Below are 15,140 nucleotides of genomic sequence, written 5' to 3'. Positions count from 1 at the left end.
TCTTGCGAGACTCTTGCACCATGAAACAAGCCGTCTTGAAGCCATCTTGAAGCCGTCTTGGATCCGTATGCATCGGTCCGCTTAGAATGTTTGCTAGCTTCAGGCTATAAAGGGAAAAAATCCGTCCCGTCGCGACCCAAGCCCCTCCAAACTCAAAGTTGTGGACTGGATTTAAACCTTGGACGGAATTAGTTCAGGATCTAGACAAGTTTTCTTGCTCCGATTGCCGCAGGCCGTCTCACTCAAGCCATTCCCGCTGTTGCCGTCCATTGACGTGAGACTTAAGACGCTCAGACTTTAGAGTATCAACCGCATTCAACAGACGGAAACTCTTGGATCTCAAGAGAGTTCTTCTACACCGTGTCTTCTCGTTTATATCTGCGCCAAGTGGAACCCTGGCTTACCGGCTGAGGTCTGCATACCGCCTGTTGGCTGGCCGCAACTCAATCGTACAATCTTGAACGACGAGTGGTGCAATTAAGAGCAAACATTTTCAAGCGGTCAATCGCGGCTAAGATATTCCTGGTCTGGCCGATCGTGTCTCGCCCTGTACCTTACATCAGATCTAGACCGCAAACTACGCCCAAGGTGTTCAGCCATGAACTAAATAACTGACCATCTACGCACTGCTCTTTGTTCAACGGCATGGCGCCAGACTTATATGACTACTTTGGCATTCCACGTCCCTTGCCACGCAATTGTGTGTCCAGCTTACTGCAAATACCCGGCCGCAAGCATCGTCGTCACCATGACAATTCTTTTGACTTCGGCAACTTGCCGTGTCTTGTGGGTAGAACGAATTGCAAGTGATCATGTACTTTTCACCTTGGGACGTGATCGTATCGTACCCAACCTCCATCGCAATAAATAATGAGGGGACAGAGAGGCCTCTGATTACTTTGTCTAGGACTACCGAGACATTGTCCCACGCTTCTCGTTTATCTCAAACACGGTAGTTCACTCTTGGGGGCTGAGCGGGGGATCATCACACTTATCACATTCACTCAAAGGACTTGACGCAGACATTTGGGTCTTTACTTTGCCACAGAGGGCGCATAGGAAATTGAGGGTGTGAAGACAATCGAATGTGATAGATTCTCAATCACAGCATAGCAGTCCAGGTACTCAAAATCAATGGGCGCGAATGCGCTTGCCGAAGGTCGTAGTTCATGACAGTATGCGTCGATGTAGATATAGCTCTCAGATCATCCTGGCACACCATCACTTACCAAGTATGCTTTCCCGGGTATCTCAACGGATGCAAGCGAGGAGAGCATAGCGACCTTCAAGATTTAAGAGTCTCTCTTCCAAGAGTCGTCTTGAAGCAGTATTTGTAATTGAGGAGCATGCCAAAGCAAAGTATTTTTTTCATGAAGAGAAGAGGTTATTTTCGCGTAGCATACGGCAACGAGGGGAATTTCTTTCCTCACTCTTGTCTTTCACTTCCTTTATTTATAACCGTGAGCCAAAATGATACTGATTCGAGTATTCGGTTCTTGGTACTGGCTGAATGAAGTTGACATGGACGTCAAGGGAGTGCGTAAAGTTGCAGATGATTAATGATCCGTCTCTGGCATGGAACATGCCATAAAGGCAATAGATGGTGATCAACTACCTTCAAATATCCGTTTTTGTCTTGAGAGTAGCTCTCAACTCCTCCATCAAGGTAGGAAACGGTTAGTGAATCCCAAGAGAAGATATAGGGTTAATAGAGTCACCACAGCGAATCCAAGATCGATCACTCAACCAGCTTTAGACGTCAGGTGATTGCAGGTGCCATTCGATGCAGCAAAATCCCAAGACCAGATCAACGCTGTCTTGGTCAGATTTACTAGACACGATTTAGGGTAGTCTTTATCTCATCTCTTGGAGGAGATTCATTCTTCTTCATTCGAATCACAATCTTCTCAGCAACTACCCCGAAATAGCAATGTCCATATTCAGCATAATCATGAATGTTGTCCCAATAGATATCAGGCAAGTCAGGCACCTTTATCACATAACTGCCACGTTCACATGACAGGTAGCATTCAAAGGGTTGGCCAGACATCTCTAAATCGAAAGCATCAACTGTCCAGCAAGAACATCACATCAAACTCCAGTCAGAAATAGATAAAGCAAAGCTTGTAACGCTTATAGATTCTCGAGACAGCAGATCATCTCCCAAAACGCCGTGCATCTTTCTAATCATCATCTTACAGTTCATCTTTCTTCTTAAAGAACTCCTCCTGACTCCCCTCCGTCTCCTCCTCACCCTCCTTTCCAGCCTTCTTCTTCTCCGCCTTGGCCTTATCCAGCGCTTCTTTCTCCTTCTTCAACTTGGCCTTGTTCTTCGCAAGCTCATCCTCATCTGCATCGATATACCCCCTCAACTCCTTCTCACCACCAGGAAGCTCCACGAGCTCGAGTTTCCATCCGTACTTCCCTGCGAGTTTCTTCATGCGCTCTGTCATGTCCTTCACTGTGGAGGGCTTGAGATCGAGGCGTTCTAGTTCTTCGGTGCTGAGGAGCTTTACTTCGGCGCCGTCTTCTTTGCTCTTACCAGAGGCGACGACTTCGATAAAGCGCTCGCCGTCGGTGTCGGTGTTGGAGAAGTAGCTTCGTGGAGGAGAGAGCTTGGCGGGTGGTTTGCCTGCTTCGTCGGCACCAGAGAGGACATTACGGGCGCCTACGATAACACCACCGATATTGACAGGCTCCTTTGCTGCATCTTGCGGCTTGGCCTCTTCGGGTTTGGCTTCTTCGCCCTCTTGCTTCAGGGGCTCCTGCGCCTCAGCTTCCTTCACAGGTATCGTCTGGTCCAGTAAAGGAGTCTGGTCATTCTCGCCGACGATGAGCTTGCACGAAATGGGGTTCGCTCTAGTCTCCTCAGGAGGCAAGAAAGCAACGTCATTGCAGAGACGTGGTGTGTTGACCACCATGAGATATGCACAGATGGTGACCTCCTTGATCCATCCGATCCTGTCAGTCTTCATGCCAGGCACGCAATGATACTGAACCTCGATTGTCCGTTCCCTACCGGTCAAATCGCAGATCGTTCCGCCTTCTAGCCTCTGTACCAGATATCGTTGATCTCCCTTGACCTGCAGCTCCGCCGGCGGTGGGTTTTCGATACCGTTCAACTTTGCCTGATGCGCAGCGTTGGCGGGAATCGCGGGGACTTTACCAAGTGTAAAGTCCATGGTGTTGGGGTCGCGCTTGGGAGGCTGGCCATTTGGTATAGATGGGAGGGCGTGGAACTGGACGATCTCGCGGTTGTTGCAGAAACTGTAGCTCCACCATCCTGACATAAAGTATAGGCAAGAATCTTCAAGTTGTGAGAGAAGTTCCCATCCGCTTGCTGTCGCGCGAGTAAGCTCGCGCGCTTCTTCGGCCTTGGCCAGCTCATTTGCGGTCTTGTTCTCGGGTTCGGGGGGTTGTATAATAGGGATAGAGCAGAGGTATTCGTGGGGAGGTAGTTTCATAAGTTCGTATGTATGCGACGGACCATTTTGGCCCTGGTTGTCGCCTTCATTGTCGCGCTCGTCAGCTTCCCGAGCCTGATCAAGTGTTGATTGCGCAAAGTCGGCAGAGTATGTAGGATGTTGGCTATCGAGCAGAGAATGTGCGTCCTTTTCGGAAATGTATTGACTGTCAAAAACTACTTCAAACTGCAAAACGTTGAGCTTCAATACAAGGTAGTCGACGAGGGGTAGGTAGCTTACCTGAGGGTACGTCAACAAGTCCTCGTGGATGCTGAAACCCGGTGAACGAGCTCCAGCAAGCTGGACAGTCGCCAGCAAGAATAAATTGAAGCGGCGCATTATGCCGTGATAAGCCGGCGACAGCTCACATAGAGCTCAAAAGGTGCCAGCGCAGAAATGAAGCGTCAAAGCAGTAACAGCAATGCCGCTCTACTGGTTGCCAAGCGTTAGTGGGAGAGGTGTCATGATGAGCCGAGCTGTGGAGTTTAGCCCAGGTCTGTCATGACTAAGCCGATATTTTACCGGTATCAGACTAAGGTGAGAGACCGCGGACGGGGAGGATCCGGTTGTTCTCCGACACCTTTCTTCCGGATACGGTGAAGCAGGGACATTTTCACGGTCTGAAAACTCCGGAGCTCAGGAGACGAAGAGGGGCCGCGTATCGGTGCCGCCGCGAGAATGAGCTCAGTGCTTGTTTGTGTTTTGGAACTATTAATAATATCTCCGTTGATGACAGCGGCTGACAATTACATCACAGCTCATTTCTCTTCGTCTCCTGAGAATTACATTACAAAATTACTGTCAATGAGACGGTGAGATGATGAGGTTCAATTTTCAATCTGTGCAGAAGCACAAGCATAAGCATAAATCGAGGTTCATTGTTACGTTACAGCAATGATCAACGCCATCCTATAGTCTTAATCAGACTCTGTTGATATGGACGAAGCAGCAGAGTTTGGTCTAGCTACAGGCTAACAATTCCTCGAAATTCGAATTACAATCTAACCTTATCCAAGATACAATCTTGAGCCTTACAAATTCTCAAGGATGGCATCGCAATGCCATCAATGATCAACACCACAGACTCGTCAACACGTGCCTCTCCTGGGAACATCCTCGCTTCGGAGCAGAACCGGCGTTCAGGAGAAACTCCCGTGACCTGAACACGTGTCGAGTGGAAATTCTTTCCTCCATGGCCTGCTAGCTCAAACGGTGGGAATCTCCTCAAGGGTCTTACTTCTCCACGAGATTCACGAGATTCATCTCTCGATCTGTGAGTTGTCGGACCGCTAGAGCACCGCTTTGACAGCGAATACCCAGCGAGGAGAAATTGCCGCTCCTCATACTTAGTCTCTTCTGACGTAGGTTTTCACTGTGGGATAGCGCTAAATGTTCATCATGGCATGATATTGAGCTTTGGTCTGTTGAAGATCCCAGTTTTATGTCTCGCTTGAGTGCCGAGTTGAGTTGGCTCACAAACTGACGACTACCGGCAGGAGTTTGCGTAGTAGTATGGAGAACGGTTCGTCGCAATGCATCAGCCCTAGTATACGCTTGTTTAGTGTTTGTTGACGGACTTATTCATGCGCCTAGGGACGGGTTTGATGTTGAATGAATGTCTCAAGCATGGGAACTCCTGGTTATAATGCCATTGGCCTAGTACTTTGGGTTAGTATTAACGCTTTGGCATCAGGTACGCGCAATACGCAGGTTATGAATTTGTATGTGATGATGCAGGGTAGATGAAACAAAAGATCCAACGCCAGTCGGAATTTGAGTACAGTCACAATATAGACTCGGGAATGAAGTTCTTATCACACGCTATTGAACTCTCTATAACCGTTAGACCGGGGAAATTGAGTTTAGCATGGTCATTAACCAGGTTTCGTGCTGCTGTTAGCGAAGTGCTTGTAATGGCAGTTGAAGTTTCTGTATCTATCTAAACTGCATTTTCAGCCTCTTCATCTCGCACATTGACTGAAATAACGTGAGATTGCACATGAACTTGCACGTGCACAGTGCATGCGTGTCAGATCAACAAGAAGTGACAACGCATCAAATGAGTCTGCGATGAGGACATTGTTTTGCACGTGCGCCTTCGCTCGCACGGTCATGAAGCTATCAATGGAACGTTTCCATCAATGATCTACGAAATTTCAAGTTGAGACGGGGGTTGAGCCTGCATGATCAACGCAAGGAAAACAACTGAGCAAAGACATTTTAGTTAGTGGAAACCTGAGGGTTCTGAAGGTATCTCGGACAATATGCTACGAAGGTTGAGACTATGGCATGGAGCTATTGAAGCCGGAAGACGGTTCCGTGCAGATACAAATTTCGTGATGGGTTGCAAACTACTCCGTATAGCACGGAACTTATGGACGAGCACCAATTGCTACGGTTCCCTTTTTGTTTTTGTTAGAGCACGGCAGCATGTAGATGACGCCAAGCTTTTGAGGTTCGAGTCAGAAGAATCAGAATGCCTGCATGACACACAATGCTCGGGCGATTCCCCAACCAAACGGAGACAGCTGCTAACTTCTCAGATGCTGGGTGATGAAGATCATTAGGTCTAGACTGCGGTGGTGTTAGCATCCGAAGAAGATCATCATCATCGCTGGAGCAAGGGCACCTGGTATGTTGCATTGAGGTTATTTCGTAGTCAGAGACAGAAACCGAGACGCAAAACCGCACCAAGCCCAAAGAGATGGTGTCCTTGATCTGGCTCTGGTCACTGCGAAAAAGGATTATCTCTAACCCGTACGGTCCAACGTTAGCAAACCGATGGGTGGCGCCGTCCGCCTCACTCTGTGCGACCGCGGGAGCCAATCGAGATGGGTAGTGGGTGTGCCTGACCACGCTCGACAGCCAATCGATGAGTGCCCCGTCTCAGCGATTGATTGCCTCGTTTTGCGTAAAGTGGTGGGTTGCGAAAGGAGATGGAGTGTGGGCTTATTTCTACAGGGATTCTACCCGTTGGAGAATGAAACCAAGCCCGTTTGGAACATTGCTGGTGATGGCATCCTTTTTGTGAGAGCTCAGTTGTATAAGGATGAAAATAAATCATATCAGGAATATCGTCGTCACGATTGAAGGGACCCCTGAGGACCTGAAGAAATCGATAACATTTTCTATCTTCAACCCCATGTTTTTGTCAGATCAAGGGTTTTTTTTCCTCAGCTGAGTTTTTGTTAACACGTACGTCGGCGGCACATTATTGTTCCTGGTGGAACGCCCAGTTTGAGAAGCAGGGAAAATTGGTGATCAGCGTCCCGCCGCTGCCAGCCGGCTCTTGGAATTAGCTTCTGCGCAATACCGTAGAAATCGAGATGATGATCTCGCCTACGAGATAATCTCATTAATCTCCCGTCTGTGTGTTCTGATGTCTCGAACAGGGCTGAAAATAGCAACTTCATTTCATGTATGTACCATGGGCATCACGTTTCGTGTACTCCGTAATGTTCATCAAACTTACATTACCTCCCTCGTCGGGAATATCTTCAAACGAGCTAAAACAGAACAAGAGCCGACACAAACTTTGATTCTGTCCGTGTCCTCTCCGGGAACTGACAGCAGAAGCGTGCAGCCGGTCAGCGAATCTAGCGGGTTAGCGCATGACATGTTTTTCACACCGCGCTTGTTGTGCTGTAACTTTGAGTGCTGAGTGAGTGTGAGTGAGTGAAAAGATAGACGAATTGAGTTGCCCGGTTTGGAATTATTTTGCGCTTCTCGTGTCGGATCAGATCCGCCCTCCCCATGGTGCCCGCTCGGTATGAACGTTGTCACTGTCGTTTGTCTGGAGGATGCGCCATGACATCTCAGTAGGCACTTTGGTCATATTTTTGCTTTTTCCTATATTCGTTGTGCGTACCCTGTAGCCAGCCAGGATTGAAGGGATGCCGTCATGGCGTTGAAGCTTGAAATTGGGGTCTTGTATCACGTTGCTTCTTCTTTCCTCCTTGCTCGGGAGATTTGAATTCTTTTTCTTTCAGTTTTCTCATTGTCATGATGATGCTGTGCCGCTAATTACGTAGACTTCTTGAGAGACGGCGGTCGGAAACTGAAAAATAGAGGTGAGATGTCAGAAGATATGCGGCTTGCCGTCTGTCTGACTTGTAGGTGGAAAAGCCCTAGATTATTGGAATCAAGCACAGATCCAAGTACCGTACGTAAATGCCCGAGTAAACAACATAGACACAGCCCACCACTTTTGATGCAGCTGAGCCTCTTGCTTGCGATAAAAGATGCCTCGTTTCAACGCATCTCGTGGACGGCATAGCATAGCATGGCATGGCATAGATGAGTTGTACGCGCAACCAGAAACGCCGCTGGTAGTGGTCGCAGCAAGCCAGACCTGGGCAGACAGTGTTCTGAGCTGCCAATCGCAGCGATTCTAACAACTTTCACATCCACCGGGCGTGTCAGCGACAGGGATCACCGAGTCGACTTGGCTTCTTTTGACTCTCTTCTTTTTTTGGCATAAGACGCTACGCCGGGGGTTGTTTTATTAGCACCATCCATGGACCAAGGAGATCCGATGGGGGGCGCGGGCTCTTCTTCAGCGGCCACCGAGCATTCCGTTAGTGGGTGGTTTGTCGTTCTGCAGTGACCGTTGGTGACTGGCCGGTGGGGGCCGCCGCTGTAAGGAGATGCCCACGCGCTGGAGCTGGGAGGTGTCAGTGTCGTCACGCGTGCCTTTGTGCCTTCCACCATTCCCTTCTGATACTGGCTTGGTCCACATCGTATCCCATTTTCATGTTTGTTTCAATCTCAACAACGGCATCTGTTGAAGAAGCACCCATCATCGTCATCTCCACAAGCTTCTTTTCTGCGACAAGTCTAATATCATCTGAATGTCATTGATATTGAATATTGCCTCTTTTCATCCTCTCATCTCGATGTCTGATCAGACCACTCGGGCACAATCACATACTTGATAGAGGTCTGCCTAACACAACCCATATTGTCTTGGTTGATTGATTGATTGACTGTTGAAACACACCACCAAAGACGCACGCTACATCATCATCATCACACACCCATGCATGCCGGTGTATGCACTGCACTGCATTTTCAGCCAGAGCCAGGCCAAGCCTAATTAGACCATCCACCCACAGACAGAGGGACAGGACAGATGGGTTTCTTCCTTAACCTTACACACACCGCAGCGCAACACCCTTGAATATCCTTCCAAGATCCCTGCCAAGATCCCTGTCCAGTCTGAGTGGGGATTGGAAGCCTCATCCTGAACGACTGGCCGCCTCTTCTCTCGATCCTGGCTCACTATTAATCCTCCATCCCATCCGCATCTCATTCACCTTCTTTTCTTCGTCTCGTCGTCTATCCTCGACTACTCGATACTATCCCACTTTTTTAATCTTTCGCCTGTGGCAAGCCGTTTTAACTTGTCCTCCCTCAACCATTCAATAAGCTCGCCACGCTCCAGTTCTATTCTCCAGCATCCAAAACCCGCCCGCCTTACTTACACCAGAACATCTCATCGTATCAAGGCTATTCCGTCTTCGAATATCTCGCCTCGCCTCACCAGAAAAGAAAAAAAACGAAAGCACTATCGCAACATCTACTATTCAGTTCAAAAGAATGAATTTAGAAAACGCCAATACTGTTCAGGAGCTACAACGTCAGCTAGAAGCCGCCAACGCGCGGAATTCACAGCTCGAGCAGTTCGTGCAAAGTCAGTTCAGAGGAGATCCTACAGTCTTAAATCAAGTCGCACAAAATTTGTCTCTGGCTCAGCCCGGTTTCCAAATCCCTAGCCATGGCCTCTCAAGTGCACGAAGTAGTGGTCTCTCTCGTAGCAAGTCTACAATTACATATCCCACCCAAGTAAAGTCCGCCATCACGGTAATACATCCTAAGCCTTGTGCCATCTCCATCTTTCTGATAATCTCAATAGGAACGACATAATGGCCTTCAGGCTCATAAGCGTGAGAGGAGAGCTTTCTCTCAACAGTCTGGCTCCGCTCTCCCCATGAGCCGCAGTGTCTCAAATCGTTCTGAATCTCACATGCCTTTCTCACAGACCGGCAACAGGATAGCTCCATTAAGCGCTTCCATGGATCGATTCAACTCTCCTCAAAATGAATCAAGCAATCTACCTCTCGAGGGTGTTTCGGATCGACTGCCCAGCGTCCAGGAGAACCAGCCTCTACTCAACATCGGCATGGACCCCGATGAGTTTCTAAAACAGTGGCCAGAGACAGCTCAAGTCCCTCAACACTATGACACATCATACTCTGGACTTCCATATAACATGGTACCCGACAACTCATTCAACAACCTCTCGTCAAATATTCCGTCCAGCTATCCCATGTCCTCTGCTTGCCCGTCAATGATTTCTGGTCCCTCTGCTGCCGAGGCTGCTAGCCCTTTGACCCGCCAGAATAGCTCTTTCGACAGCTATGGCGTCGGTATGGAGCGCCTAGAATCATCCCAGTCCCAAGCCGATGCCTTCTTTGCTCCTGATCTGTCTCCCAGCTCTGTCAACATGTACCCCACTGGCAAGCAGTACAACTCTGAACAAGACCTCTTCGGTCTCGGTGCCAACCTCTCCGCTGTCAACATGCAGTACACCGACTCCAACGGCAACACCCTGATGACATCGCCAGAGTCCACCGACATGGAGCGATCTTGCTCCAACACCAGCATGTCTAGTGTTCGATCAAATGCTTCCAACCTCGAGCGACGCGCTAAGGAAGCTCGTGAGCGTGTTCTTCACTCAGGCAAGACTATCCAACTCGCCCCGAAGCCCAAGGAGGAGGTGGCCAAGGCTGAAGCTGTTGCCGCTGCCAACAAGGAGGCCAAGCTTCCTGTCAACAAGAGCAACTACCAGCGACCTAAGCATCCCAAGGTCTACTGCACCCAGTGCACTGAGCATCCCGATGGCTTCCGAGGTGACCATGAGCTTCGCCGACACGTCAACGCCAAGCATGAGGGCACCGTCAAGAAGTTTGTCTGCCGTGACCCTGCTACTGTCGGCATTGAGAGCAACGTCAAAGCCGTCAACCCGTTGTCCAAGTGCAAGGCATGCGTCTCTGGCAAGGAGTATGGTGCTTACTACAACGCCGCTGCTCATCTTCGACGCACCCATTTCAAGCCCAAGACTCCCCGTGGCAAGAAGGGTGCTAACGGTGATGAGAAGCGAGGCGGTAAGGGCGGTGGTGACTGGCCTCCCATGAATGATCTCAAGGCTTGGTTCGTCGAGAAGAAGGTCAAAGTTGACCTGAATGACTCTCCCATGCCTGAGCAGGACGATGTTGATGAGATGGGCGACGACAACATGGACGGTTCTGGCATGCCTCCTCAGATGGACATGTTCCAGGGCATTGGTAGCAGCATGGCACCCTTCAACATGGAGACTGGCTATGATCTTGCCGTCGACGGCGCTGCTGACCCTGCCATGATGGCTAGTGTCAATGGCGAACCTGGCATTCCCGCTCCCATCTCATCTGCCTCTGGTAACTTTGGCTACTCCCCCTTCAATGGGTCTCCCATTGGCCTTGCTGACAACTATGCCTTCTCCGAGCATGCCACTTCGGCCTACGGCTCCAATCTCTCATCTACCAACACCATCACCCCTGCCAACTTTCAGGACATGTCTCACATGAGTATGACTGACAATGCCCTCTGGGCAGCTTGAATCTTTGGAGCATGAGCAACGATGATGAAGGTCGACTTCTTGCATCGCTGTTGTCCCTGCTCTACCGGTTGACGTGCTCTGCCGATATCGATCTCAAAGTCGAGTCGTTTCTTAGCACCTCGCGCCACAAGGGATGAGGGTTGCATAAAGAAGAACCCCCCCCCCCCAAAAAAAAAAAATCCACGCGTCCGAGCCCGAGCCCAAGATGAGTCGATACGATAATGGCTCATCAGACTGTTACCTCCGCTCGGTGTGCTGTTCTGGTGAACACGCACAAACATTTCCATAGCAAGGATCCTCTTGCTTATGTTTCGACTTGCCTTCTCACACATAATGATTTTCAGGAGAACCCACTTTATGATTGCTGTTTCTTTTCTTTTTTTTCTTTCGACTTTTTACTCTTTTCTTCAACTTCCTTTTTCTTTACCGTCACGGCGTCGATGTTTACAACCTTTTCTCTGGTTTATTTTCAGCGAGTCCCTTGGCAGACTAAACTGGTGGATACGTTTCAAACTTGGCTGTGTCCCTAGATGGGCGGCCAAACGAGGTTCGACCGCTTGAGCGGTGCGACACCTATACGTTTATTCTCGACGCGATCGAAAGTGCTTCGTCGCGTGGCTACGATACATACTGGACCGGGTACGGTAACTGGTGGGAGATTTTCCCAGGAGAGGAAAAAGAGGAGTCGGTTGCATTTTTATCACTTTTTTCTATCCTGTACATGACAAAGGATGAGGGAGCTTCCGAGCATGGCGTTTTCATCGGGAATTGCTAGCGCTCAGCGTTGCGTTCTTGGGTTCTTAGAAGAGTTGGGAAATGGTGTTCAGGGAGATAACTATAGCTATTATTGGGGTTTTTGTAGAATCTAAAGGGCATGCTGGGAAATGCCGGGCTTGTCGTTCCGTTCGGTTGGAACATTACTGAGCGGTTGGATGGATTAGTACCGTTTGCCTACGGATAGGAGAACCTCGGCTGGCTTCAAGGCGTAGGAGTCGGAGTCAGTAATAGACCGTGCTGGAAATGCACGCTTTTATCCCTGAATATTCTCTCAACTGCGAAGCCTCTTGTGACTTGACTGAAGATCATGGTTCATGCCTTTGTATTTGTGTTCGTAGACGCGTAGTGCCTCACGGCATCTCATGGGTATCTTAAATCCTCCAACTCATGTCTTCTTAACCTTATCAGTCCACTCCTTCGCTCCCTTGACACCCTCATGTCCTCTCCTAAACAACCCCCTCTCCCACTCCTCCAGTCCCCTCAAAAACTCCTCCCCATTCCCCCCCACCGCCTCATCCGCCTTTCTCGCATGAAGACCAACCTCACCCGCCCTCACAACAAACGTCTTTCTCAAAACCTCCGCTATCTCCTTCTCATCGAACAACTCTAGCATTTTAACGCCGACACCGTAGAAGTGAGGACTTTGGTCGCGGAGGGGAACGGCGCGGGGATCTGCTTTTAGAGCGGCGAGAACGGTTGTTGAGAGGCATGGTGGGAGGTTGAGGGTTAGGGGCGCCGAGGAGTTGGGTGTTGAGGCGAGGGCGAGCATTTCGGCGAGCCAGAGGGGGAGGGTTAGGGGTGTTTGGGCTTTGAGGCCGTGGGGAGAGTTGTCGAGATGGCCGAGGTCACGAACGTCGATTTCGAAGTGGCATGGGACTTTCTGTAGATTGTTAGCTCTGCTTCATGGCTCTTGTGTATGTGATATAGAGGTAATACCTCTGCATCCGTGAGGATGGCGTCAATGTCGTAGTACGACATCTTTACTATGTCTAAACTTTTGGTGTATGCTTGAGGGAGACGCGTAGAGTGGATTGGTGATAATTACATCGACGCGCCGATGACATAATCGTCAACTTGACTACCCTGCACCAGAAGGAATAACATCTTCACCAAGAACAAATAACCAACGGCTTCTCATCCATTGGTCTAGAATAGAAATATCACGATTGATTCCATACTTAGCCGACGTTGCATGCATGGCCCGCTAACTCACGAGGTCCTCTTTTGCGTCATCCGCATCTCAGAGCTCGGGAGTCCGAGATCGCCGATCTCGGAGAAATGGGAGATTGACACTGGAATACTCGGGATATTGCTTTGAGGAAGGATGGAATCAAATTTTGGTTGCTGATGTCGCTGTTCGGTGTTTGGCGAAGACCGAGCTGAGTAACCTGAAGTTCATGATTATGATGGTCATGTTAGTCGAGCTACACGGGCTGCATACAGCAAAGGATATCATTTGGGGCATGAGAATGAAAAAGAAACAAGAACCCAAGCAATAGATCAGATCATTCCATGAGATTGAAAAGGAAATATCCAGAAGCATACAGACTGTAACCCAACATGTTCCATCCTGATCTCTCTATAAAGCCACAGCATTAGCCACTGAAGCCAAGCCTCAGATCAAGCCAAGCTCTCCCAAGTATGACGACAGATTGATCCAAGCTCCCATTCGGCAGACCCGACATTGCCGTCCCGATCAGCTCTTTAACCAACCCCTCCCTCCGCTCAACTCTCGACTTTTTTTGACATCACCGTCAATTGCACTATCACAAGCTTGCCTATAATCCTGTAAGTTCCTTATTAATGGCTTCGCTATCTATCAAGCACTTTCCAAGAAAACCACTTTGTTCTCGTTGTTCCACTCTTGTCTCCAAACTCCATCAATTGATTCATTGCTAACATCAACAGCTTCAAAATGGCTTCCGCTCTCCTCCGTTCAACTCCCGCTCTCCGCGCCGGTCTGCGCGCCCGCTCAACTCCCCTCGCCGCCATGGCCACAACCAGCTTCGTCCGTAACAAGGCCACCCTTCCCGACCTTCCCTGTACAACCCCCCATTCTCACAATCATCAGTCCTCGCAACTAACAAAGCCTAGACGACTATGGCGCTCTTGAGCCTTATATCTCCGGCCAGATCATGGAGCTTCACCACTCCAAGCACCACCAGACCTACGTCACCGGCTTCAACAACGCTACCGACGCCCTCGCCGAGGCTCAGCACAAGAACGACGCCAAGGCCGCTGCTGCCCAAGCTCCTCTGATCAACTTCCACGGCGGTGGTCATGTTAACCACTCTCTTTTCTGGGAGAACCTTGCTCCCAATGGCAAGGGCGGTGGTGGTGAGCCCGAGGGCAAGCTTCTGAATGCTATCAAGGAGGACTTTGGCTCCTTCGACTCTTTCAAGAAGCAGACCAACGCTACCCTCGCTGGCATCCAGGGCTCCGGCTGGGCCTGGCTCGTCAAGGACAAGAACTCTGGCACTCTGTCCATTGTCACCCGACCCAACCAGGACCCCGTCACTGGCACTCTTGAGCCTCTCCTTGGTATTGATGCTTGGGAGCACGCTTATTACCTCCAGTACCAGAACCGCAAGGCTGAGTACTTCAGCGCCATCTGGGAGGTCATTAACTGGGGCACTGTTTCCAAGCGATTCGAGAAGTAAATATGTTCGTGTTAGCGAAATTGTAAAGCTCGAAAGAGTTGAAAGGAAAAAATAGCGATAACGTGTACGCAACCAAGGTCGACGTTTCGTGACCATGCGTCATCTGTTTGTTTGTCAAGATACCGGGTGTATAGTACCTTGAGGTTTAATAAGAGAACTTGAAAAGAGTAGACATGCGCAGTCTCCAGGAGGCAAGGAAACTTGAGACCTATATTCTTAGTAATGAAGCCTCAGGTAAGCTTAGTATAACTAAGGAAGACTTCAGGCCGGTTATCTTTCAACACTTTTATTAAATATCAGAAGCTTCCTAGCTCCCTGATGAGCCTTCAACCGGGGCTTACAACATCCGATACCGCCATCCATGATCCTGTCTTTCCACCATCGCGTCCCATAGGGATTCTCCAAACCAGGAGTCGTGACTCTTTCCGATAACCCTGATCAATCAGCCCGTGCATCTTCAAGATATAAAACTTTGCCATTTGCTGGAAGCTACATCGATTCCTTCTGAATTCGGTCGCGTGTTGCGTCCACCCGACGCTAGTGACACACAAAATGTTGTCTCAGCTTGCGCAAACAAAATCG

The 15,140-nt window shown here is 49.4% G+C and overlaps 4 protein-coding genes across 4 annotated transcripts; 2 read left to right on the top strand and 2 right to left on the bottom strand.

Moving 5' to 3' along the window:
- Positions 1–2,067: 2,067 nt before the first annotated feature.
- Positions 2,068–3,908, bottom strand: FOBCDRAFT_263912 (glucosidase II beta subunit-like protein-domain-containing protein). The gene is made up of 2 exons (XM_031189628.3): positions 3,705–3,908; positions 2,068–3,650 (listed from the first exon to the last, which is right to left on the bottom strand). The coding sequence occupies exons 1-2, from the start codon at positions 3,801–3,803 to the stop codon at positions 2,196–2,198; spliced, it is 1,554 nt and encodes a 517-aa protein (XP_031033613.2). The 5' UTR covers positions 3,804–3,908; the 3' UTR covers positions 2,068–2,195.
- A 5,042-nt stretch (positions 3,909–8,950) lies between these two features.
- FOBCDRAFT_51307 (uncharacterized protein) lies at positions 8,951–11,232 on the top strand. Its single transcript, XM_031189625.3, has 2 exons — positions 8,951–9,326; positions 9,379–11,232. The coding sequence occupies exons 1-2, from the start codon at positions 9,063–9,065 to the stop codon at positions 11,119–11,121; spliced, it is 2,007 nt and encodes a 668-aa protein (XP_031033610.2). The 5' UTR covers positions 8,951–9,062; the 3' UTR covers positions 11,122–11,232.
- Positions 11,233–12,183: 951 nt separating this feature from the next.
- On the bottom strand, positions 12,184–12,982 carry FOBCDRAFT_298068 (uncharacterized protein). Its single transcript, XM_031189623.3, has 2 exons — positions 12,835–12,982; positions 12,184–12,778 (listed from the first exon to the last, which is right to left on the bottom strand). Exons 1-2 carry the CDS (start codon positions 12,874–12,876, stop codon positions 12,284–12,286), a joined length of 537 nt encoding a protein of 178 aa, XP_031033608.1. The 5' UTR covers positions 12,877–12,982; the 3' UTR covers positions 12,184–12,283.
- A 550-nt stretch (positions 12,983–13,532) lies between these two features.
- Positions 13,533–14,824, top strand: FOBCDRAFT_51296 (Manganese/iron superoxide dismutase). The gene is made up of 3 exons (XM_031189621.3): positions 13,533–13,686; positions 13,807–13,940; positions 13,993–14,824. The coding sequence occupies exons 2-3, from the start codon at positions 13,814–13,816 to the stop codon at positions 14,556–14,558; spliced, it is 693 nt and encodes a 230-aa protein (XP_031033606.1). The 5' UTR covers positions 13,533–13,686; positions 13,807–13,813; the 3' UTR covers positions 14,559–14,824.
- The last annotated feature ends 316 nt before the right edge of the window (positions 14,825–15,140 follow it).

This window comes from Fusarium oxysporum, chromosome IX (genome assembly GCF_013085055.1).
Source record: "Fusarium oxysporum Fo47 chromosome IX, complete sequence".
Lineage (NCBI taxonomy): Eukaryota > Fungi > Ascomycota > Sordariomycetes > Hypocreales > Nectriaceae > Fusarium > Fusarium oxysporum.
The sequence above is the reverse complement of the archived record's forward strand: the minus strand, read 5'-3'. Positions and strand labels throughout refer to the sequence as shown.

Excerpts from the sequence above, each read along its gene's own strand:
- FOBCDRAFT_298068 (XM_031189623.3), bottom strand. The coding sequence starts at position 12,876 with ATGTCGTACTACGACATTGACGCCATCCTCACGGATGCAGAG. Across the intron at positions 12,779-12,834 it reads CCATCCTCACGGATGCAGAG|AAAGTCCCATGCCACTTCGA; the intron begins GTATTACCTCTA and ends AACAATCTACAG.
- FOBCDRAFT_263912 (XM_031189628.3), bottom strand. The coding sequence starts at position 3,803 with ATGCGCCGCTTCAATTTATTCTTGCTGGCGACTGTCCAGCTTGCTGGA. Across the intron at positions 3,651-3,704 it reads ACTTGTTGACGTACCCTCAG|TTTGAAGTAGTTTTTGACAG; the intron begins GTAAGCTACCTA and ends AACGTTTTGCAG.
- FOBCDRAFT_51307 (XM_031189625.3), top strand. The coding sequence starts at position 9,063 with ATGAATTTAGAAAACGCCAATACTGTTCAGGAGCTACAACGTCAGCTA. Across the intron at positions 9,327-9,378 it reads AAGTAAAGTCCGCCATCACG|GAACGACATAATGGCCTTCA; the intron begins GTAATACATCCT and ends TAATCTCAATAG.
- FOBCDRAFT_51296 (XM_031189621.3), top strand. The coding sequence starts at position 13,814 with ATGGCTTCCGCTCTCCTCCGTTCAACTCCCGCTCTCCGCGCCGGTCTG. Across the intron at positions 13,941-13,992 it reads CACCCTTCCCGACCTTCCCT|ACGACTATGGCGCTCTTGAG; the intron begins GTACAACCCCCC and ends AACAAAGCCTAG.